General features: G+C 46.6%; 1 protein-coding gene across 2 annotated transcripts in view; it reads right to left on the reverse strand.

Moving 5' to 3' along the window:
* Positions 1-2,601: 2,601 nt before the first annotated feature.
* The window catches only part of B4galnt2 (beta-1,4-N-acetyl-galactosaminyltransferase 2 (SID blood group)), a 55,073-nt gene continuing 32,333 nt past the window's right edge, over positions 2,602-25,341 (reverse strand). The window contains exons 5-11 of one of the 2 annotated variants that reach the window (XM_016007895.3): positions 23,837-23,874; positions 13,566-13,746; positions 11,307-11,393; positions 5,994-6,181; positions 5,164-5,304; positions 3,426-3,645; positions 2,602-2,863 (exon numbers count right to left, since the gene is read on the reverse strand). In XM_016007895.3, coding sequence (XP_015863381.1) covers positions 2,658-2,863; positions 3,426-3,645; positions 5,164-5,304; positions 5,994-6,181; positions 11,307-11,393; positions 13,566-13,746; positions 23,837-23,874 — 1,061 coding nt within the window. In that variant the 3' untranslated portion in view covers positions 2,602-2,657. The remainder of the gene's footprint in view (positions 2,864-3,425; positions 3,646-5,163; positions 5,305-5,993; positions 6,182-11,306; positions 11,394-13,565; positions 13,747-23,836; positions 23,875-25,341) is intronic. The other variant, XM_076543208.1, reaches the window with a different exon arrangement.

Raw genomic sequence — 25,341 nt, forward strand, 5'->3', positions numbered from 1 at the left:
TATACACACACACATAATTACTGTTATATATGTTACATATATATATAACATAATTATTGATTCTTTGGGAATTTCACATCATGCACCCCAATCCCACTCACCTCCCAGCCCCTCCACATCCTCCCTGACCCCTGCAACATTCCCCCCCAAGAAACCCAACGCCCCAAAATCAATTAAAAACAAAAGAACACAAACGAACAAGAAACCCACCCCACTCCTCCATCTTTCCAACATTTCTTCATTCACCCCAGTGGGTCCTTCGGTGTGTCACGCAGTGTTCCCTTTTGTCCAGTCAGCCCCACTCACAAAGTGTTCATTGCCTCTGGCATGTCATCATCACTGGACCCTCACCAAAACTCCTCTCAGATATCCTGTTGTTGCCCCGAGTCATGGAGATCCTGTGGTTATCATTGCGAAGGACCAGTCCCTGCACTCACTCCAGCGTCATAGACGGGTAGATGTTAGGGTGGGCCAACCCAAGGCCCAGGAGGTGGGTCTGGAGGAGCGCTGAGCTGGTTGGTCTGGGCCACTGGGACTGGCCCCCTCAGTCGAGGGGCAGAGCCAGCTCCCCAAGGCCTATGACATCGGTTGGGGCCAGCTCTCCTGCTGCACTGTCTAGCCAGGGGCAAAGCTACCTATCCCAGGGCAGTGAGGATTTCAACATGCATGGTTCCTATGACCCCCTGTGGCAACACGGGCCATGGCCATCATCACAGACCCCAGCTACAGCATGAAACGGACCCAGACATGGTCCTTGCAGCTCGGGCCTAGGTTTCACCATGGCCCCAGTGGCAGCCCAGGCCCTGAGACTCCAACACAGTCTCAGGTGGCTATCCAGACCCCGGGCACCCAGACAACCCTTGATGGTAACAGGAGCCACAGACATCAACTCAGCCCCTGGCTGCTGCTGGGCGAGGGACCCAGTCATGGCCCTAGGCAGCACCCGGTACCCCGACAACACCATGGCCCCCTGTGGCAGTGCAGGCTACCCACATCGGCATGGTCCTGGTGGTGGACTAGCCCTCAGACAACATGGTCATAGGTTGCAGCCTAGACCCTGGGCATCCGTGTGGCCCTTGGTGTTACCATAGGTCACAGACATCAGCACAGATCCTGGCTGTGGTAGGACCACAGACTCAGACACAGTCCTTGGTAGCAGCCCGGGGCCAGATGTCACCATGGCCCCAGGTGGCATTACAGGCCACTCAGATTGGCATGGCCTTTGGTGGCACCATGGGTCACAGACCGCAGCTGTGATAGGACCATGATCACGTCAGTATTCTTTTAATCTTGCTTAAATAGCGTTCAGTGTCCACACAGTGAGTAAAGAAGTTCTATCACGTTTCATTGTAGGACTGGTCCAGCCCTGCTGTGTGCTCAGTCCCCTCCCCCACCCAGCCTCACCAGCTGCAGTACTGATGCTCATCTGACTAGAACTCAGCTTCCGGCAGCCCTAACTACCAGCCACACTGTGGTCTGAACCAGGCTGTAACTTCTCCAGGCAAGGACACTGGCTATTCATGTTAATTGACTCTACACAACAGAACTGAACAAAAATGTGTGGACGATGGTGATACTAAAAATGATGTTCTGATCCCATCATTTCATCTTTGTGTGTGTGTTTGAGACAAGGTCTCTCTGCGTAGCCCTGGCTGTCCTGGAACTCATCATGTAGACCAGGTTGGCCTTGAACTCACAGAGATCCGCCTGCCTCTGCCCCCGAGTGCTGTCACTAAAGGTGTGTGCCACTATCTACTTTTATTTTCACATTTATTGATGGTACTTGGGAAGGGGGGGCACGTGCTCATGGAGGTCAGAGGATGATTATGAGAGTCACTTCTCCCCTCCCACCATGTGGGTCTCAAGGGATCAAACTCGGTTGTCAGGCTTGGCAGCAGGGGCTTTACCCACTGAGCCATCTCGATGCCTCCAGCATCCATTCTCGTGATGGAGGGTCCCAGTCAACATCTTCCTTATCATCGGCTCAGGTGAGTGAGTTGCTCTCTGTACAGGTGTTTCATAAATGGGGGGGGGGGTGTTCCGTGCATAATAACTGTTAGGTCATCTCCACCGCCCTGATCAGGGATTGGCCCATTGTAGGAGTTTTCCTTTCCTGGAGTCACTTGAAAATAAACACACTGAGGCTTATATTAATTACAAATGCTTGGCCAATAGCTCAGGCTTATTACTAACTAGCTCGTACATTTTAAGTTAACCCATATTCCTTATTTACACTCTGTCACGATGCGGTACCTTTATTAGCATGGCACGTTCATCTCCTGCTCCCTCTGCATCTGGATGGCGACTCCTCTGACTCTGCCCTTCCTCTCCCAGCATCTTCCTTCTCTCTGTGTCAGGCTGTCTCACCCAATTTCTTCCTGCCCAGCTATCAGCCAATCAGCTTTTTATTAACAACGAAAGCAATACATATTTACAGTGTTCAAAGATTGTTCCACAGTAGCCCGTTTTTAACGTCTTCTAGCTGAATAACTCAGTACCTGAGCTACCCATAGCCCTTGCTCCAGCTACCAGCCGGTTTGCCCCCTCCGCCTCTCGTTGGAGGAGTCTGTCTTTGGTATCCCTAATGGTCAGTCCTACTAGTTGTGCTGCCCACAGCCAATCTGCTTTGTTTATTGGGTTTCCTGTTCCTCGAACTTCTAAGTGGAGCACTGCAGATAGTTCTTGAAGTAGTGGAGAGCTAGCTTGAATTGGACCTGAGCATTGGTGTTGGTCCGGTATGTGTTATAAGACTTCTCCATGGCAGCCATGTCCGGATCCTTCTGTGGTTCCCGTGGCTGGTGCTGTACAGTCACCTCTGGGCACGAGCCCACCAACAGGCTCCCCAGCCCATCAACAAAGAACTCTGCAAAGAGAGGAGGAACGGGAGACACAGGGAGCTGCAGTCAGCCAGGCTTCCCCAGCCACGCTTGAGGGGAGCACCTGGTTCCTAACCACAGGGAAGGCCGGCATCTTGTGGAGCCGGACCCTTGGCTCCAGGGAGTCCTGGAGTTGGAAGGGAAGAAACAGATAACTTCGTTTCTCCATGAGGAGTGTGAGCAGAGGTACCAACGGTTTCCATTAAGTGGTACTGTGGGTTCTGGAGTGGAAGCGGGGGGGGGGGGGGGGGGGGGGGGGGGGAGGGGGGGGCAGTCACCAGGTGCAGTTTTAGTTGACGGAGACTTTCTGAGAGAAGAATGTGAAGCAGGGTCACGAAAAGTAAAGGACAGAGCTTGGGGAAAGGAAGTGGGGTGTCTCCAATGGGCAGAGGCAGCCTAGAGGAGACACAGAGAGCTGAGGATGGCAAGAGGGGCCATGAGCGCCATAGTCTGGGAGCGAAAGAGGAAGGAGATCCCTGGTGTATCGAGAAGGGGTTTCCGAGGAGGACCCCCTCCCCACTCCCTGCCTCACCCCTCCAAACCTCGCACCTGAGTGAGCCACTCGCTGTAGGCGGGGATCAAAACCAACTCTCCGGAGTTGTTCTGTGTGAGCCAAGAAGAAGTTGATGACACCGCTGGTCACCACGCATCTGGGGAAGCCATCGAGGGCCCGGAACCCTCCCCACCTCTGGTGAAGACAGCCCCCCTTCTCGCTGTGCTCCAACAACAGCCTGAACTGGAACGCATTTCCCTGCACGCTGCCACCAACCTAGTCAGCAAACAGAAACCGGGGCCTGAGCAGGGTCAGAAGTCATCCTTCTAGGAAGCCTCGCTGGACTGTGGATCTAGCCTTCAAAGGACCCTCAGTGGCTCTGCCATGTGGCCACAGCTCTTTTCATACTGCTGCTGGGTCCTTTGGATCACTGAATCCCCATCTCCACACGCACATACAAATGTGTATACACATACGTACATACTTGCTTTGTAGCTCAGGCTGGCCTTGAACTCCCAAGTTCTGCTTCCACCTCCCAAGCGTTGGGATCGCAGGCATGCACCACTGCACACAGCTAATATTTATATCTTTAGGGTTTGTTGTTATTGTTCTCTTTGTATTGTTGTCTCACTCTGTAGACCAGGCTGGCCTTGAACTCACAGAGATCCTCCTGCCACTGCCTCCCCAGTGCTGGAATTGAAGGTGTGCACCACCGTGTCCAATTGTATTTTTATATTTAAAACAAATGTCATGGAGGATGTAGAGATGTCTCAGAGGTTAAGAGCACTTGTTCTTGCCGAGGACCTGAGTTCTGTTCCTAGCCAGCACCCACAGGGCAGCTCACACCCATCTGTAACTCCAGTTCTAGGGGATCCAACACCCACTTTTGGCCTCTGTGGGTACCAGGCACACTCATGGTGAACAGATATAGATGCAGGCAAAACAATTCTACACATAAAATAAAAATAAATCTAAAAAATAGTTTTAAATGTTATGACTGAACAAGAACACAGTTCTCTTAAACTTCATAGAGTCCAGAAAAAAAATAGAAACGACGTATAAACATGCTGTTTTAAAAACAGAACAACTGTGAACTTTTTTAGCGTGGGGTACAAAATTTGCTCAAAGGCCTGGAGAGATGGCTCAGAGGTTAAGAGCACTGGCTGCTCTTCCACAGGTCCTGAGTTCAATTCCCAGCAACCACATGGTGACTCACAAAATTTGTTCAAAGAAAACAATTAAGGGGTCAGAAGCAGAACTCATGCACTCTCGAGGCGAGCTGTGAACGCCTCCTCCACCTCATCTTTCCCCTCTGCTCCTCCCTCAGACACTGACATTCCAATGTAGCTAGAAGTTTCTCCAGTCTTCCCTGGGCCCTTCGGTTCCATGGCCTGCTTATAAAATAATCACACAGAGGCTTAATATTGTTTATACCTGCTTGGCCATTAGCTCAGGCTTATGACTGACTAGCTCTTACACTTAAACTCAGCCCATTTCTGTTAATCTATATGTTGCCACGTGTTCCGTGGCTTTACCTGTGTGTCATTACATGCTGCTCCCTGGACGGTGGGCTGGCATCTCCTCACTCAGCCTTCCTCTTCCCAGAATTCTCCTTGTTTGCTTATCCCACCTATACTTCCTGCCTGGCTACTGGCCAATCAGCATTTTATTTATCAACCAATCAGAGCAACACATTTACAGCATACAGAGTGATATCACCCATCATTTCTATTTTCTCCATCCCTCCTCATCACTACAGACTGCGGCTGGCTGAGCTTGGCCATTGTCCCTTACCACATCCAGTTCCGTTTTCTCCAGGACATCCACCAGTACCTCAATCTTGGTTTTGTTGTCGAAGAGAAAGTCATCATCCACCCAGAGGACATATTTAGTGTTCACCTGTGAGATGGCCAGGTTCCTACCAGCAAACCAGCCCTGCAGGTGGCATGGGGTGGAATCAGCAATTGTCATCTGGGGGTAGGGTTTCCTGAATTCTCAGTGGCCAGGCTGCCTCCTATCATGGGGGAGGCTGGAATCTGTGGGGATTCCATAGTTCAGACAGGCCGACAATTGCTGGGTCAAAGAAGTCCGTGCCTCAGAGTGCTTCTGAGGTCATGACAGACCACTGACTCAGAGACTGAGACAAAAGGTGGGAAGCCCCTCTTTGGTCCAGTGGCCTCTGGGAATGGACTGGAGCCCTTCTACCTCCTGGGAGATGTTGCTTTGGGGAACATCTGTTATCAAGGATAACTTTCCCTTTCTATCTTTGGGGGAAGATGGGAAGGAAAGAGGGAGGAGAAGAAACAGGCCTTAAGGGGGAGGATAGCTTGGGTGCAGTCACAGGGAACAGAAGTCTGTTGTTACCCCTACACACCACAATCAGATGTCAGCTCCCGTAAGAACCCCTGTCAATTTCCACACCAAATGGGTGAAGATGGAGTAAAACTAACACTTCGTTAATGTGGAAACGTGAGATTGATACAATTTCCCTCTGCATCTGAATGAGAGAATCCCCGGCCCCTCTTACCACAGGACTCTGCTCCCTAGAGGAGACCATGGAAGCAGCTGAAGCTGGGGCTCTCCTGTTCTGGGAGCTAGGTGTTCCCAGTCTGAGGGGAACGTACCTTCCCGAAGGGCATGGAGTAATACTCCACATAGTCATCTTTAATTTCCAGGGGCTCCTTGCTGTCATCGGCCACAATCACAGTTAAGTCTGGGTAATATTTTCGAATACTCTGCAGCAGGATCTTAAGCTTGTGGGGACGGAGGAAAGTCTTGGTGGCAATGGTCACCAGGTTCCTGAGCTTCCTCTCTAGAGAAAAATTTAAAAGTGGATGTTGGAACCGGACTCTGGATTTGCTCTGTTCAGATGGGTTTTGCTTTGTTTTGTTTTCTGCCAGGCCAAGGATTGAACCTAGGGTCTCATGCATGCTAAGCAAGCATTTAACAACTGAGCTACACTCCCGTCACCTGATGGCTTCTTTCTACTCTGACCGGTCAGCGTTGGGGACCTCAGGCCTTCTATACACAGAAAGTGCTTAATTAGAGTGTGTCAGCTGCACTGGGAAGTTATAATGTATAATGGTGGTCTTTCTTTGGACCACCAGCTCCCAAATAATGACACGGAGACTTTTTATTAATTATGAAAGCTTGCCAGTCATTGGCGGCCCACACCTTTGATCCCAGCACTTGTGAGGCAGAGCCAGGCTGATCTCTCTGTGAGTTTGAGGCCAGCCTGGTCTACAGAGCAAGATCTAGGATAGGCATCAAAACATTACAAAGAAACCCTGTCTCAAAAAAAAAAAAACAAAAACAAAAACAAAAAACAAAAGAAACAAACAAACAAACAAAAAATAATGAAAGCTTGGCCTTAGCTTAGGCTTGCTCCCAACTAGCTCTTATAACTTAAATTAATCTGTTTCTATTAATCTACATTCTGCCATATGGCAGAAGTCTGAATTCCTCCGCATCTGGCTGGCAAATCTCCCCCCTAACACACACACACACACACACACACACACACACACACACACACACACACGCTCAGATTCTTCCCCCCAGTTCCTCTCTCTCCCTGGAAGTTCCACCTATCCTTTCTTGTCTGGCTATTGGACATTCAGCTATTTATTAAACCAATCAGAAGATGTCATATGCAGGTGAGATAGACCAGAGATACATGTTCACACGGTGTGTTCAGAGATCCCACAACAGTACAAGGTTGCCCAACTGGGTGAAATCTTTTCACCCCTGCTTGGCTTTACCATGCCAATTTCCTGCTGTCTGATTCTTCATTTTCTGTTTCTCTGTTAGCAACCCCTTGTGTCCTGCTTCCATCTAAATACTAGAAGTCACTTAAGGGGTTCCAGAGGAAAGGTTCCCGAGCCTAGGAAGAGAAGAAGCGGTCTAAAGGACTCAAGACCTACCCTTGCCATCACTTCTAGGAAGAGCTTCCTAGGAGAAGTCCCCTGGCCTCTGTCTCAGGAAAGTACAGTTAGAAAGAAGTCTATCTGAAGACCAGAGGACCTGGAACAGGTTGTTCACTTTAAAGCATGTGACTCATAAAAATAAACAAACAAAAAACCCACACGGCTTGGAGAGGCCGGGGAGATGTTCAGTGGTTAAAACACTTGCCACTCAAATGTGAAGTCCCCCCAAGTTCATATCCACAGAACCCTCATACATGCTGGTGGACTGTGGTGACATGCCTGTAAATCCAGCCTCAGAAGATGGATTCAGGAGATCCCAGAGTAAGCTGGCCAGGGAGAGAGTGGCTGTGGTTTTGACAGACAGACCCTCTTTCAATGAATGAGGTGGGACAGTGGTGGATGATAATTCCAGACATTAACCTTGGGTCTCTGCATGCACATCACATGCTCATGTACATATGTTCAAGTGAGCCACCTACACACATCTGTGCTGACACACATGTAAACATGTACATACACAAATACAACATATGTACACATAAAAAGGGAAAAGAGCAAAAAGCTTGGAAAAGAGAAAAGGGTCAGTTTTTCCACGGAAAAGATACAAACAGCTGGAGCAGTGAGCACCAGGTTCAATTCACAGCACCTACCTGGTGGCTCACAACCACTTGTAACTGCAGTTCCAGGGGCTCTGTTGCCCTCTTCTGGCCTCCATGGGCACTAACTGAGCACATGGTGCACATACATATATATAAGCAAACACACACACACACACACACACACACACACACACACACACAAATAAATACATTTAAAACAAAAGATCTACAGGGTAGTGGTGGTGGTGCATGCCTCTAACCCCAGCACTTTGGAGGCAAAGGTAGATGGGTCTTTGAGTTTGAAGCCAGCCTGGTCTACAGAACAAGTTCCAGGATAGCCAGGGCTACAGAGAGAAACCTTGTCTGGGGCGGGGGGGGGGGGGGATTCAATATTCATTCATAATAAAAATTCTTAGTAAGGAAATGGAAAATTGAAAGCAGAAAGGTAAATAACAATGGAAACAGAAGGAAGAAGTGAGGGTTCTTACCCCGAAACACCTGCCACACAGCAACATGAATGGAACAATGCTAGAATGTTCTTAAAGTCAGGAGCAAACAAAACCGCCTGCTACTAGTATTCAGCATCATGGTGGCGACTGTAGCCAAATATAACATGACAAGTGTCTCAGTCATTGTTCTATGGCTGTGAAGAGACACCATGACCAAGGCAACTTATAAAAGAAAGCATTTAATCCAGAGGCTTGCTTATAGTTTCAGAGGGTTAGTTCATGACCATCATGGCTGGAAGCATGGCAGTAGGCAGGCAGGCATGGTACTGGAGCAGTAGCTGAGAGCTTACATCCTGACCCACAAGTTGCAGGCAGAGAGCAAGCTCTGAGACTGGGCTTGGCACAGGCTTTTGAAAACTCAAAGCCCAACCCCAGTGACACACCTCCTCCAAGGCCACACCTCGTAATTCTTCCTAAACAGTTCCACCAACTAGGGACCAAGCACTCAAATAGATGAGCCTATGGAGGACATTCTCATTTAAACTGGCACACCAAGAAAAAGAAAACATTGTGGAAATTGGGAAGAGATGATCCTCATCATCATTGGTCTAAGGAGGATGCATGTTTTAAAAGGCACTGAGAAATGGGCTGAGATTCATTCCCGCCGTGCGCACCTCACCAAACTGTGGCAGGCTCCCACCACCATGAATCCTTCTGAGATCGTTAAGTGTGATTGTCAAGTTGGTAGAATTTGAAAACATCTAGGTATTTCCAGACAAGTTTAACTGTGGTAGGAAAATCCACCCTGAACGAGTGTCGCTATTGTGACACTACCGTGGTCCTGGACTGCATAAGAAGTAGAAAGGAGGTGGACACTGGTGTTTATTCCTTTCCGCTCCTCTAGTACAGGCACAGGTGACTGACTGCCTCCCACTCCTACACATACCTTCCTTGCTGGGACGGACCGAACGCTCAATCTATGAGCCAAAAGCACTCTTTGTTCCTTAAGCTGCTGTTGTATTTTGTAACAGCAATGAGAAAAATGACCTTTAAAACCACTAACCAAAATAAATCTTTCCTTCCTTTTGAGTGGGGGGAGGGAGAGAGAGAGAGATATCAAGCACTAGGAATTCTGGCCCACGCCTGCAATCCCAGCACTTGGGAGGCAGAGGCTGGAGGATGGTGAGGTCAAGACCAGCCTAGACTGTGTACCGATACCCAATCTCACAAAACAAAGAGCAAAATCTCTAAAAGAACAAATGGTTACAGACTCAACATTAAAAATAAAGTCACTCGGGACTGGAATGACGGCTTGGTGGATGAAGCAAAGCACTTGTTGCACAAACATGAGGTTGTGGGTTCAAATCCCCAGAATCCATATAAAGCTGGCCTCAATGGCCATACCTGTAATTCCAGTGCTCCCAAGGTGAGATGGGAGGTGGAGACAGGAGGATCTCTGGAAGGTTGCGGGCCGGGTAATTTGGTGTATGCAGTAGCAAATAAAAATAAGACACAGCTTCAAATAAGGTGGAAGGCAAGGACCACACCTGAGATTGTCCTCTGAACTTCATATTCCCACTCTGGCTTGGCTACGTGTGCACGCGTGCATGTGTGTGTGTGCATATACACACACAATCACTAGTGCCTATAATCTCACCACTAACAAGGTTGAGTCCACAGGATTACCAGGCTGGTCTGGAATATGGAAGAAGGGATGAAAACGTGACTCTGTAGGTGGAGTGCCTGCCTAACACACCCACAGCAGGTAGGAGCATGTACTTCTCTTGCAGAGAACCAGAGTTTGGTTCCCAGCATCCACGCCAGGTGGCTCACAACCACCTATGCCGCCAGCTCTAAGGAGATCCAACCTCTGGCCTTTGTGGGCACCCATACACAAGTGCACATGTGCAAACACAATAAAAAATAATAAACATGAATTATAAAGAAAAAATGATCCCTCTGTCTCAGTTACTTTTCTAGTGCTGTGAAGAGACACCATGACCAGGGCAGCTTATACATAAATCATTTCCCTGGGGGCTTGCTTACAGTTTCAGAAGGTGAGTCCATGACTGTGGTAGTTTGAATGTAACTGGCCCCCATAAGCTCATAGCGAGTGGCACTATTGGGAGGTGGGGCTTTTCTGGAGTAGGTGTGACCTTGTTGGAGGAAGTGTGTCACTGTGGAGGTGAGCTTTGAGGTCTCATATATGCCCAATCCACGTCCAGTATCTCAGTTCAATTCCTATTGCATGCACAAGATGCATAACTCTTGGTTACCTCTCCTGCTCCGTGTCTGCCTGCATCTACCATGTCCCACCATGCTGATAGTGGACTGAACCTCTGAACTGTAAGTCACCCAATTAAATGTTTTCCTTTATAAGAGTTGCCGTGGTCATGGTGTCTCTTCACAACAGTAGAAACCCTAACTAGGGCAATGGCCATCATGACTGGGAGCAAGACAACAAGCAGGCAGGCATGGCACTTTAGAAGTAACTGAGAACTTATTTTTTTAAAGATTTATTTAATTTTATGTGCATTGGTGTTTTGTTTGTATGTATGTCTATGTGAAGGTGTCATGTTCCCTGGAACTAGAGTTACAGACAGTTGTGAGCTGCCATGTGGGTGCTGGGAATTGAACCCAGGTTTTCTGAAAGAGCAGTCAGTGCTCTTAACCACTGAACCATCTCTCCAGACCCCGAAAGCTTACATCTTATTCACAAGTGGAAGCAGAAAGAAAGTAAGACTGGGTCTGGCTTGCACATTTGAAACCTCAAAGCCCACTCCAGTGACACACTTCCTCCAACAAAGCCACACCTCCTAATCCTTCCCAAAACAGTTCCACCAACTAGGGACCAAGCCTTCAAATATGTGAGTCTATGGGAGCCCTTGTTATTCAAAGCACCACACCCTCTGACCTTCACCCAGCCTGATGCAATCCTTGAGTCCCAAGGACAAGAACCTTACCAGGTCCAGGGTCATACAACTTGGGTACAATAGGTTGGTTGATGGTCACTGGAAACTTGGCCACTGAGGACTTGGACTCCAAACTCACTGGAAGGAAAAGAAAGGTAAGAGCCCAGGTAGTGTGACTTCTGATGAGACCCTGCTGCCCCGAGGAAGCCAATGAAGCCCGCAGCTGCAGGGAGAGTCGCAGTTGGGAGGAGACTGAGGACCCATGCAGCAGGCTGGGCATCCTGGCTCCTGCCTGTGCATTCCTGGGGCAACCTGCGGTAAGGACATGCTGCTGGAATGGGCTGGAGATTCAAGGATCTGGATTAAGTTTGATTCTGCCAAGAGCTATCTGAAATAAGTCCCTCCCTCAGCTTCCCCAATGACAAGACCAAGACAGCGCTGTCCACTGCACCTTGTCACAAGGGTCATTTTCTGAAGGGTGGAGGATGCGCACTATAACTATGGAAATAACCTGGGACATCTAATCCTCCTGAGTCCACCTCCCACGTGCTAGGGTTTTAGGCATAGCACCCCCATGCCCAGTTTTAAGTAGTGCTGGGGAATCGAACCCAGGGCTCTGTGTGTGCTAGGCAAGTCCTCTACCGACTAAGCTAAATTGTTATTTGCTCATATTGCATTTCCCCCATTACTGTGCTATGCCGGCTACTCAAAGAAGAAAAGAAAAGAAAAGGAAAAAGAAAGAGGATACTTTTAACTGATGCAGATAGAAATTGAGGCTGTCCAGAGGGAGACAAGATTTGTTCTCCCAGGAGTTTCTATAATGGGGGTGTGGAGAGAGACAAGGTCCCAAGGGGAACTGGGGACATCCTCTCTTTCCAGGAGTGCTCAGGACGAGGTATTGATGCACAGGCTGGTTGGGCTGGTTGCCTTCTCAAGGGAAGCAGAGGCAGCTGTAGAAGCTGCAGAGAGGTCATCAAAATGGCTCAGCAGGTAAATAAAGGTGCTTGCTGCCAAACCCGGGACCTCAGTTTGGTCCCTGGATCTCTCCTTCTCACACAGTAGAAGGAGAGAACCAACCTTTCAAGGTGTTGCCCAACATCCATACGCCCGCTGCGGCATGTCCATGCCCCTCAATAAACAACTGAATGGAATTTAAATAAAGACAAATAAATATAAAAGTTGCAGAGAACGGCTAACAGCACTAGATAAAGTTGGCCAAGCATAGGGATGTATGCCTATAATCCAGCATTATGGAGGCTGAGGTATAGGAACTGATTATCTGAGGCTAGCTCAGGATACACAACAAGATCCTGCTGCAACAAATGAACAGACAAGTAAAAAACAAAAATAAGCTGAGTGTGGTGGTACACGCCTATAATCTCAAAACTTGAGAACAGAAGACCTGGAGTTCAAGACCAGCCAGCCATAGCTACATAAGAGAGTTTGGGATATCCTGGGCTACATGAAAGCCTGTCTCAAGAAACAACTAGGCTAGGGGTGTAACTCAGTTGGTAAAGTGCTTGTGTACCACACAGGACATCCTGGCTTTGATTCCCAGCATTGCATAAATTTTATTGGAGGTCCATGTCTATCATCCCAGCACACAGGAGGTGGAAATGGAAGGGGCACAAGCTCAGAGTTCGATGTCAGCCTGGGATCTCTGAGACCCTCTATCAAGCAAAACAAAACTCCATCTACTATAGAAAGACTCGGATGGTGCTAAGGTTTGGATCAGTGTCCCCAAAGGTCCACATAGCATAGGCATAGGCCACTGTGGTGACACTGGGGGCTGGAGCCCTTAGGAAATATTCAGGTTCCCTTAAAGGGCATGCCTTTAAGGTAACAGCAGGGTCCACTTCCCATCTCTTCTGTTCCTGTTTGCTTCCTAGCTTGAGATAAGAGGCGCTCTTTTATCATACAGCTCCACCATACTATGCTGCCTCGCCACTAGCCAATAGCAAAAGGGTCAGCTCACCATGGACTGGAGCCTCCCAACCTGTGAGCCAGAGGAACCCTTTCCTCCTCTGTGTGATCCCAAGTATTAGCTAGTGACAGGACAATGACTTGGTGTCTGCCGTACGCAAGGCGAGCAGTGTCAACGACCTTTCTCAAGTCACTCCATGGGGTCAGTGGCAACAGGGGACACTATTGGGGGCTATAAACAGGAAGGTAAATGTCTAGGCTTAGAATCTGGCACACAGGAAGAATCTTTGGAGCAGGCTGGCTTCACGGAGGAGGAAGGTTTTGAGAGGGATTTGGTGCTATGTTCCAGCCCCCTCAGCATTTTGCCGTCGGAAGACAGACTCTCACCCATGTCCACCTTGTGAAGCTGGTACACCTTGCTGGTGTATGTCACATGCTGAAGGATGAAATTCAGGAGCTTCTGGTCACTGGTGGAAATGGTCAGCTGCTTCTGGCCTCTGCCCTGCACCACACTGTCTGGGACATCAGCAAGGGTGTTTAGTGTTCCCAGAGACGCTCTCAGGGTGACCTGGGGGTAGCATCAAGAGTACTCATATTATTGTGCGGCTGTCAGTTACTCCCATCCATCTCTAGAGGTTCTTTGTCCTCTCCAATGAAACGTTATAGTCTCCCATCCTCCAAACCCCGATTCTAAGTGCTGCGGATGGAGAAAAGGCCCTTCACAGGAAAGGCAAGTACTGAGGATGACCAGCAGGGGGCAGAGCACCCAATGGGAGAGACCCATCAAGAGCGAGGACAGGATAAGGCTGGTTATAAAGGGAGTGGACGATTCTTCAGCTACGGCCCTCTCCCTCACCTCCAAGACCTAGAGACTCATGGATTTAAAGGACTCATTTCTGCAGACATCTTTATCTTTGGGTTTATGGGACACTGTTCAAGACTTCTGAGTTATTTCTTCTCCTTCTCTTCCTCTTCCTCCTCCTCATGCCCTACCTCCTCCCTCTGAGGTCTTACTGTGTTGCCCAGACCATCCCTGGACTCCAGGGCTCATAAGATCTCCCTGCCTCCTGCCACTACCCCCCTAGTAGCTGGGGTCACAGATGGGGCCACTTTGCCCGGCTCCCCTGCTGCCACTATTGATTACTGCTTGTCAATCACTCTCCCTCCTATTCCCTCCAACATTCAATCGAGTTTCCCAGGACTTGGTTCTGGGTCTTTTTCTCTTATTGTAGCACAGTTCTTTGCCAGAGGATTTTTATCCATCATCCATTTTCAAGTGGTTTCAAAATGTTTATCTCCGCACAGTTTGGTGGCACATGTCTTCAGTCCCTGCACCCTGATGTCTGTGAGACTGAAGCTAGCCTGGTCTACATAGCAAATTCCCGGCAGTCAGGATGAGGTAATGAGAGACCGTGCCTCAGAAGAAAATAGTAAAACAAAATGTTTGTCCCTAGCTCATCCCCCTGCCTTCACCCTGGGTGGTGGCTTGAATGAACAGCTCCCACAGGCTCATATGTTTGCATACGTGGTCCCCAGTTGGTGGAACTGTTCGGGAGGGATTAGGAGGTGTGGTCTTGCTGGAGGCAAGGCTTTGAGACGTCAAAAGTCTCCTACCGCCAGGCAGTGGTGGCGCACGCCTTTAATCCCAGCACTCAGGAGGCAGAGCCAGGTGGATCTCTGTAAATTCGAGGACAGCCTGGTCTACAAAATGAGTTCCAGGACAGCCTGTTACACAGAGAAATCCTGTCTCAAAAAACCAAAAAGGAAAAAAAAAAAAACATAGCAAGTAAGGCAAAAAGGAATAAAAAAATGTCCAGTTTGAAGAGAAAAAGAGCGAGCCACTGAGGAGTGTCCTTCCACGGCTTCTGCTTTCAGCTCCTGCTTTGACTTTTGATGATGCACTGTGATGTGGAACCATAGCAGAAATAAGCTCTTTTCTCCCCAAGGTGCTTTTGGACGTGTTTAGCACAGCAATAGAAACCCTAACCAATACACCCTGCTAGGAAGGCTCACATGCATCTCAAACATAGTATATTAAAAACTAAACCACTGGACTGGAGAGGTGGGTCAGCTGTACAATCACGGGAAACAGAATATGGTGCCTGGCCCCCACATGACAAGCTGGGAATTCTGTGAAAGCCTGCAACTCCAGCTCTGAGAGATCAGATGTACATTCATGCACACACAGGCGCGCGCGCGCGCGCGCACACACACACACACACACACACACACACACACGCACACACACACGCATGCACACACGCACAAAGTATTACCCAAGCATGATGACCTGAGTTCAATTCTCAGTACCCAAAACAAACAAACAAACAAACAAACGAATAAACAAAAGAAAACGTGTTAAATCGTTTCATTACTAATAGGAACCGCTGTTGTAAGCCTATCATCCCCTCTCACCCAGTGTAGGAGGCACTTGCTTCCATTCCAGCTCTCAGGTGCCCAAAGAGTGGATTTTTTTTTAAAGACAGGGTTGGCTGTCCTGGAACGCGGAAGTGCTGGCATTAAAAGGTGTGGGCCACCACCACCCAGCCAAGCGTGGCCCTTCTTGCTCGGCTACACCGGCAGCCCACCTGGGAGCAAGTTCTGCCCATTAGTTCTACCTAATGATGCTGCAGCTGGAAGCAAGCTTCTCTCCATCCCCACAACCCTAAGGGCTCCTCCCTCCACTCTTTTCTCTGGCTGGCTGGGTGGTACCACCACTCCTGCCGAAATCTCGGGCCAATCAACGGATAATTCTCTGAGAAGCAAGTTCGTAGACCATGAGGGTAAGAAGCATTCAGCCACACCCACACCGTAACCAGGCACAGACAAGCACATGATAGAAGGGGTAGAGGCATAGCTCAGTGGTAGAGCATTTGCCCTGCATATGTGAGGGCATAGATTTCATCACCAGCACACTCACAAATACATGAATCACAGATATGAGAAAAATGACGGGGATAGGATGGGAGGGCTTGTGCGGGGGACAGAGTATGGGGCGTTTACCCACCACCCCCACAGTTCCCCAGAGTTTTCTTGAGTGTGATCAGCAGGAAATATTAGATAGAAGGATTTATAGCGGAGAATCTTGCGGAGATAAACAGATAGAAAATAAAGGATAGCCTCGAGAGGGCCTGGAACCTATTCCAACGGGCCCGACTGTCTCTGGCCCAGGGTTTTTATAGAGACGCCAAGGGGTGGAGCAAAAGACCTCCTCCCCCAGCACAGCCAAGTGCAGACCATCTCAGCCACCTGCACTCAGGCCTGTGGTCCTGATCATCCTCTATTCGGACCTGCTGGGTAAAGCCACAAGGAACCCGAGAATGGGCTCCCACAGGTCCCCCCTTCTTCATATATAAAAAAAAATAACTATTAATGGCTTACAGTAATCTCCATAGCTGTTACACCTCCCAGTATGGGAGTAGAGGATGATATAGATGGCATTTCTCTTTTGAATTAGGTCCAAGGTGACTACAGCAGTCTTAGCTGCCTCAAGCCCTTTCTAAACCAAAAACTCTTAAGGCGACTATAAACTTAAAGAATCCCTTAGCTTCATCATTACCATTAACAGGTTAACATAAATATTGCTATACATAGTCACAATTCTCTCCATCTTACAACTCAAAGCAAACTCTTAACAGAACCATTTGAATTAGCATATATGATGCTATATATAGTTAACAATTTTCTCCGTCTTACAACTTTAACTCAGTCATTTGAATTTTCTTGTTAACAGAACATAGGAAGAACTTCGATGTATCAAACTTAAACATTTCCTTAACTCCACAAAACCAGGGTGCATTAATATCAACAGGTTTATCATAATTTCTGCAAACATAATTCAACCTCATAACTCCTCCTTTTCTTTAATTTTTTAAACAAAAACTCAACCTAGTTAGAGGAACCCAAACTTGTACAATTCCTACAAACCCATATTGAAAAGCAATATTTTCAATCTAACCATTAACACTTTGAAAACTTTTAGCAAAACATCCAAAAGGAGTTTCTTAATAAAACTCTTTACACACTTTAAAAGTAGCCTCTTAGTATACCCCATTTGCATTTCTTACTAACAAAACATGACATTAATCCACTCAAACAACAATTTAAATTAAATAGACTAAGGAATATTAACTCTCCCTTTTCTTTATAATTTTAAGCAAAATCTCAAGCCTAGTTAGAAAACCCAAACTTTTCTGTTTAAACAGTTCCATTTGTAACACAAAACCAGTTCTGTACGTAATTCCATTTTCACATAAACAGTTCCACAAAACAATTCATAAATCACCAGTTAATAAAGCATATACGCATATACAAAATTGCATCTTGATTCTAAGTAGAAATACATTTCTTCATTTAAACAGTTCCATTTTTAACCCAATTCCAGAAAAACGTTCCTAGGTCATTACTCAAAACTGTCCCATTGCAATGAAATCTCTATGGTTTGTTTCATTTAAGTCTTAAAGTTCAAATGATAAATTCTGGTACTAGCCTTCCAAATATGAAAAACCCATAACCAAAATCTTTTTGTAATTTTATCTCATTTTTAAGTTCAAAAAGTTCAAACAAAGAAAATTCTGATACCAGGCTTTCACTTCCAAATATGAAGAGACATTTTTCAACCAAAACTTTTTGCAGTTAATAATTTTTGTTCAAACAAGCGTCTCTGCAACTTTTGTTCTCACAGACAGACCTTTTTAGTTATAGTAATATTTTAAACCGCACCGTTTTTGCTGTTAGCTCAGGTTTTTCTGTGCTGCGTCGATTTTCCACGGATCTCAGCTGCGGATGCCTTGTGCTGGTTCTGGCGTCCGCCATTCTTAGCTTCTTAGCGGCTTCTGGAGCTTTTGAAACCATTCACTCTGCCTACTTTGCAGTCTACTAGGACACTATCTCCTGTGTCTCAGGTGTTTTCACCACATACATTAATAGACTCACACTTAACATTTACACTTTTTCACAAACTCACATATAACATTTTTTGCCTTGCAAAGCATTTAGACTCATTCAACATTTACCCATTTTTACAAACTCACATACAACATATTAACATCTACTTATTTATACTTTAAGGAAACTATAGAACTACTTTAGCAAATATATTTCTTATTAATTCTTATATACTTATATTCATTCCATCTTATTTCTTATTTAAACTTACATTTACAACCAGCATCTTACAAGCTTATTACTACATGTCTTAAGACTACCTTAGATACTTCTTTTTTTTTTTTTTTTTTTTGGTTTTTCGAGACAGGGTTTCTCTGTGTAGCTTTGCGCCTTTCCTGGAGCTCACTTGCTTAGATACTTCTTACAAGCTTATATTCTTAAAGGAACTCTATAGATCTATTTTACAAACTTGTATAGGCTACCATTAGCATATATCTAACTTAGCAAATACCTAAAGATTTCTTAACACAGATCTAACAAGACAGAATTTTTACAAACTCACATATCCTATTTTCGTCTTTCTACTTCTTCCTCTTAATTATTATCACCATCTCTATTAGAAAGATTCTCTTAACTAGACAGGAAGTACGTACATCATTTCTAAAGTTTAGAGTTTATAGTCAGCTTTGTTATAAAGCACTGGGATTTAGTGAGTGTTGTCATTATAGAGTTGTGATACTTGTTGCTAGGGGATTGTAACATTCTCGGGAGGAAGCCACACTCCAAAGTTGCCAGTTCTCTCAGCCGTTCCGGACCGGCAGAGATGCACTGTCAGCGGTAGACAGTTTTTATCTAGAGGCTGTCCTTTCACTCAAATTCATAGTAGTTCCCCTAAATGCCTCAATTCAGACAAACGTTTCTATTACAGCAGCACTTTTGGTTTGTTCTATGGAAAAACTTCACTTCACACTGAGGGTGAAATTACCATATTTAGCTGCTGTAAAGCTCTTCGCCAATACTGCACAGCTACTAGGTGATATAAGGTATTTTTCTAAAGGAGCTAGTAAAGCCAAAAGCTGCACAGCTCTGAACTCTTATTCCTCACAGTTTGCATTAAACCAGTGACAAAACCTCAGAAAGCACTAATCGAGCCACTTTCATTCTGGTTCCTTTATAGGAACATCATCGGAGCTGACTTTTCTTAGTTCCACGCTCCTTACCAAATGCTCCGGTAACCACCGAGCTTCATTCTCCTCTTGTGAAAAAACACAAACATGTCCTCGACCCCATATTAAAACAGGATCAGGACCCTTCCATAATCCCGAGCAGGGATCTTTCCATTTCACTTGAGTTTCAGGATTTAGTATTTTCACTTCATTAGCTTTAACTCCTGATGTTATTAGCAGCGGTGATATTTAGCATTGATTTCTTATAAGGAACTTTCAAGTAAAGCAACTCTTTTGTAAGACAGCTAGATTTTCTGAAGTTTGTTTCCCATCTATAAAGCAGTCATTTCTTTTTTGAATGCCTGTTTCCTTGTCTCCTTATTAGATTTGCAAAGGAATTACTCATTGTAGGTAGTTTGTTCAAAAGGCAAAAACTTTTTTAATTTCAACATAAGTTTCTTCATATCTAAGACAACGTTCAGTGTATAAACTGCTTTCCCTTGTTTTAAGGATTTTAAAGTGACTTGTTTGCTCTTAAAGGTAGCTTTTGTCATCCAACTACAGTAAAAAACTTTTCACAGCTATTAGGGTAAATAAGGCATTTTACCAATGGAGCCCCAAAACACGAAGCTCCTAGTTCTGTATCCTTTCAATTTTTCATTGGAACTGACACTTAAACTCTTAGACGATTTTCCTCCTTATTTTTAAAAGCTGTATTTTAAGTTTAGAGCTGACAAAAATGTTTCAGGGCAATGTCGCCATCTTTAGCGGAAAAACTACCTTTCCCAGAATGCATTTCCCTTATATCGGTCCATAATATCAGTCCCTTATATCATTTCCCATATTTCTTATCGGGTTTGAGAGTCAACTGGTTCTCTTTTACCAGACTTGCTTACCAATTCTTGCCCGGGAGGTTTGAACAAAGTTTTTTGCTTTTGCAATGGGAGATTTGAACAAGCATTTTACATTTTCAGCTATGGCACACTGCTATTCTCCTCAGCTGGCTTTAACAGGTGTCTCTCCTACATCAGACACTGACCCCCGAATCAGAACCACACCTGCCTCATTAGCCGGCATTGAGGCTGGCATTTCTGATAGCAACTTTGCTCGGGGCTTGTGTTTGCCTTAGCCAGTCAGTAAAAAACAAGATCATTTGCAACAGAGCTTTTCCATAGCTCCTTCAGAGATTTTCTCCCACTGATCTTATTCTCATTTTGCTTGTTCCTCCCCCCACCCCCCCCAGATGCAGAGCTTCAGCTATCTGTCTGCGGCTCTGTTCCTCTGCTAGCTGCCTTTGGAGGTAGGGGCTTTTTTTTTCCCCCCTGAATCTGCCTCAAATTCTAGCAGCTTTTTCAGGTCACATATTTTCTGGGGAGGATTATGTTCCTTCTCCGTTTCTTCAGTCTTTCTCCCAGTTCCCAGTTTGGTCTCAATTTATCCCCTCTACGGCAGAAACGGTTTCCTACACTAGAGTGGCGGCTTTCCCTGCTACTGAAGGTAGGGGCTTTTTGTCCGTTTCTGTTTTCGGGGTCTGTGTGGTTTGCGTACAGACTGAAAAATTTAACAAGGGAGGTTTTTGCCGTTTCTAAACTCCCATTAGAACAGGTGCTTTGCATCATCAGGCCTTCACCTGGCCCAGTCCCCAAGTGGATTTTGTTTGCTTGTCTGGGTGCTCCAGGACAGAGCTTATGCCAGAGGCAATCACCCCTCAGGGCTACACTCCCTCATCTCATCGGGAGTCAGTTGAAACAAAGCTTTTCTCAAAGAGGTGCTTTCTCTGACAGAAAAGAAAGCTTTACTCCTGGATAGTTCTGTTCTGCCCTGGCTGGGCTCTTTCCCCAGACAACGTTCTGACTCAGCAGCACAACTGCTTCAGACACAGTTCAGCTTTACTGTTTTCCCAGAAGGGTCCTTTCTCTGATAGGAAGCTTTTTCTCAGATTTCTTTTTGCAGTTGTGGACCTATCAACCCTGGGACTTGTAGGAAAGCAGATAACTGTGCCATTCCCACCAGCTTTAGCTTTGTTTGTTCATTAGCAATCTTCCCCCAGGTCCTGCACCTTCCTGCCTCATCTCTGTGCTCCAGGAAGTTTACCACTGCAGGAACCCTAGTATCCCCGAAATGCACTCCAACTCAGAGACACTGGCCAGTCGCCTCTGGGTTTTTGCTCAGAAGCGAGGATACAATGCTAACAGTTTGCATTGCTTCAGGAGAATGTTTGCATTAGGACGATTAGGAGCACCTTTTCAATCTGAAATGCTCACTCAGAAACAAAGCAGTTGATGCCTCAGCTAGGCTGTAACTGAAAAGCTTGGCTTTTTTGCTTTTCTCAGGCAAAGTTTCCTGCCCTTTGGGCTCTCTGTAGCTTTTCACCCACACTCTCCCAAGCATCTCCCTCAGGGTATTCTGACCGACTGTCTTTCACTAGCTTGAAGCGACAGAACCTAGAAGGGGTTTTTAGAAACCTGTCCTTGCCTCCTGCCTTGCAGGGAGGATTGTCAAAGCTTGAAAGAACTTAGAGAGGTTTTGCTGTCTTAAGTTTGTTTTCCCTTAGAGCTAATCACAGGTGGTCCCCATACTAATATCTTCAGGTGATTCTAATTTTTGTCCTCTCTCAGGACAAATTTAGTTTAAGTTTAAGAGAGCTTTTGAGAAAGATTAAGGCTTTTTAGAGAGATTTTCCCCCCAAATTTTCCAAGAAAAGCTTTATAGTTTAAGAGGAAGATTTTTTTCCCCCAGGAGAAAGACCAACTTTTCCCAAAACTTGCCAACTTTAAACTTTGACTTCTTACACCCCCATCTTTGCCTCAGGGAGAAATTACTTTCTCCTGTCTCTTGGACTTAGCATTTCAGCTGTCCCCAGGTCAAAAGCTTCCATAGGAAACTTTTTCTTCCCCATAAGCTCAAAGAAGAGCTTTTTTACTACCCGTAAAGCCCAAAGAAAGATTTTTTTCCCCAGTTTGCGTTTATAGCTCCCAAAGTGAGAAAATTGAAGAGTTTTCCTGTCTAGTTGCCTTACTTATTTTTTCCTACACAATCTTAGACTTCTAAATTTTTCCTAAACTATATTACTACCCTATACCTTATACTTATTTTTCACAGATAGAAATTGAGAAAGGGATAGAAGATAGAAAATTTTGACAGAAGAGAATTTCGCTGCAGCATCGGACATCCTTCCAGTCTGCTTTCCTTTTCTCTCGAGGATAAAACCCCTGCCTTCCAAAAATATATATAAAAATATATATATATTCCATAACACCGGCATGCCTTTCCACTGGCAGGGCTGACTCAGCACTTTCACCAAAAACTCTGTAATAAAACTATTATTTTCCTTTATCTTTAGTCCCTATTACTTTGTTTTTAGTCCCTGTTCATTTGTCTTTAGTCCCCCCTTTTTTTGTTCCCCCTTTTTTTCTTTAGTCCCTTTTTTTTTCTTTAGTCCCTGTTCATGGCGCCATTCTGTGGGGCGTTTACCCACCACCGCCACAGTTCCCCAGAGTTTTCTTGAGTGTGATCAGCAGGAAATATTAGATAGAAGGATTTATAGTGGAGAATCTTGCGGAGATAAACAGGTAGAAAATAAAGGATAGCCTCGAGTAGGGCCTGGAACCTATTCCAACGGCCCCCGACTGTCTCTGGTCCAGGGTTTTTATAGAGACGCCCAGGGGTGGAGCAAAAGACCTCCTCCCCCAGCACAGCCAAGTGCAGGCCATCTCAGACACCTGCACTCAGGCCTGTGGTCCTGATCATCCTCTATTTGGACCTGCTGGGAAAAGCCACAAGGAACCTGAGAATGGGCTCCCACAACAGAGGAGGCCTCTGAGGACACAGAGCAGCTCATTCACCCCTGCTCCACCCTCCAGTCAGTCTCTGGGGATGAAGGATGCAGATCACACTTCTGAGCTGAGATGGCACAGCAGGTAAGGACACTTGTTGGGTAAGTGTCAGAACCTGGATTTGAGTGCCCAGTGCCCACATAAAAAAGTCAGGCAACCCCCAAAACCGAAGAAAACAGATCATGAGGCTGGAGGGTCGTGGGGGCTGGCTAGCTGTCAGCCTAGCCAAAATACGGTGAGCTCCCCAGACTCTCCAGGGAACAGGTGGAGAGCCCTACAGTGGAGGACAGCAGCGAGCTTCTCCGGCCTCCACACTCTGCCCCGTGTACGTACATCTGCACACACACTCCCAGCCTCGTTCCCCAGGGCCCTTTCGCAGGTCCTGGATGAGACCATACCTCACCCATCACACCCCCCACCCTAAGACCTCAACCCGGAGCTGTGCTGAGAGGGGGCGGGGCAGAGCACCCCGGGGAAGGCGGAGCACCCTATACTTTGGTTGTCAGAGGCCACACAGGCAGCAGCCGTGGATGTGGCAGCCGCTTCCGCCTAAAGCGAAACAACCACGGTGGTGGCTGTGAGCTCTGTGTAGCTTTGGAAGTACTCCCTGCAGCCACTCCAGTGACCGCAACACCCCGGTGCGCTGGCCCCACGTCCCACTTTGAATTCATGTGGTGATTCATCTGGATAATCAATAGGACTCGGTTGGAGGCTGAGACCAGCCACAGTCGTGGGGCAGTGCCAAAAGCACTGGGCTGGGGGCTCTTACCTCATAGACTGGGGCATCCGGCCCTTCATACTGGAGGCCTGAAAGACACAGGAGAGACCAAACAAAAAGTCTGAGGGAATACTGACACCCCCTAGTACACTTCCCTATCTCGGACTCCCACATACATCTGGAGAGCCCACCGAGTGTCATTTTCTATCAGACAGTTGACCTACTCCAGTCCCCATTCCCAGGGCTGAGATGGCTCCATGGTCTCAAACCCACACGGACCTAAGGCTTCCTGTGCTCACCTCAGCTTTGGGTTCTGTGAACTCACACAGCCCCTTCCAGGTGGTCCTGCTACTGAAGGGAAAGCAACAATGGAGTACGATGATGTTTTGTTGCTTGTGCCGGGCGGTGGTGGCACACGCCTTTAATCCCAGCTCTTGGGAGGCAGTTCTCTGTGAGTTCGAGGCCAGCCTGGGCTACAGAGCGAGATCCACCAAAAAACTATACAAAGAAACCCTGTCTCGAAAAACGAAAGAAAGAAAGAAAGAAAGAAAGAAAGAAAGAGAGAAAGAAAGAGAGAAAGAAAGAGAGAAAGAAAGAGAGAAAGAAAGAGAGAAAGAAAGAGAGAAAGAAAGAGAGAAAGAAAGAAAGAGAGAAAGAAAGAGGGAAGGAGGGAAGGAGAGGAGAGAAGGAAAGAAAGGAAAGAAAGGAAAGGAAGGAAGGAAGGAAGGAAGGAAGAAGAGAGAGAGAGAGAGAGAGAGAGAGAGAGAGAGAGAGAAAGAGAGAAAGAGAGAAAGAGAGAAAGAGAGAAAGAGAGAAAGAGAGAAAGAAAGAAAGAAAGCTTGCCTGGAGATCAGAGTGCAGAGCTAGCCACTAGAGGCCAGGCAGTGGTGGCACACATCTTTAATGCCAGCACTTGGGATCTCATGCCTTTAAACCCAGCACTTTGGAGGAGGAAGCAGGAAGTGATATGGCTGGGTGGAGACAGGAGCTCGGCTTTTTCAGTCTGAGTATTCCTAGAGCTAAGAAGTCTTTCTAGTGGCTGGCTTCTTTATTTCTCTGATCTCCAGGCAAGCTTTATTTGTTAGGGCACAAACAAAATATCACCACAATGGAGACATAATGAACAACCCTTAGATGAATCTGGGAAGAGTTGCACTCTCAGAAATAGAAGTTTAACTTGCCAGGAGGTGGGAGAGGGGATGTGATGGTCAATGTTAATTATCAACCTGGCAAAATCTAGAATCACCTGGGAGAAGGACATCTGGGCATGTCTGTAAGGTACCGAGAAGACCCACCCACTGTAGGAGGCACCATTCCCTAGGCAGGGGATTCTGGATTGTGTGAATGGATAAAATCAGCTGAACACTGGCCTGCCTGCACTTGTTGCCCTCTTCTACTGACTGGCCACACACATAACATGACTAGCTGCTTCAGACTCCTGACGCCTCGATTTCCCCACCACGACAGTCTGGGTAAAATAACTATGAGGTAAAATAAACCTTTCTCCCCTGAATTGCTTTTTTGTCAGGGTGTTTTATCAAAGCAAAATTAAGATG

The sequence above is a fragment of the Peromyscus maniculatus genome, chromosome 8 (assembly GCF_049852395.1).
Source record: "Peromyscus maniculatus bairdii isolate BWxNUB_F1_BW_parent chromosome 8, HU_Pman_BW_mat_3.1, whole genome shotgun sequence".
NCBI classification, from domain to species: Eukaryota; Metazoa; Chordata; class Mammalia; order Rodentia; family Cricetidae; genus Peromyscus; species Peromyscus maniculatus.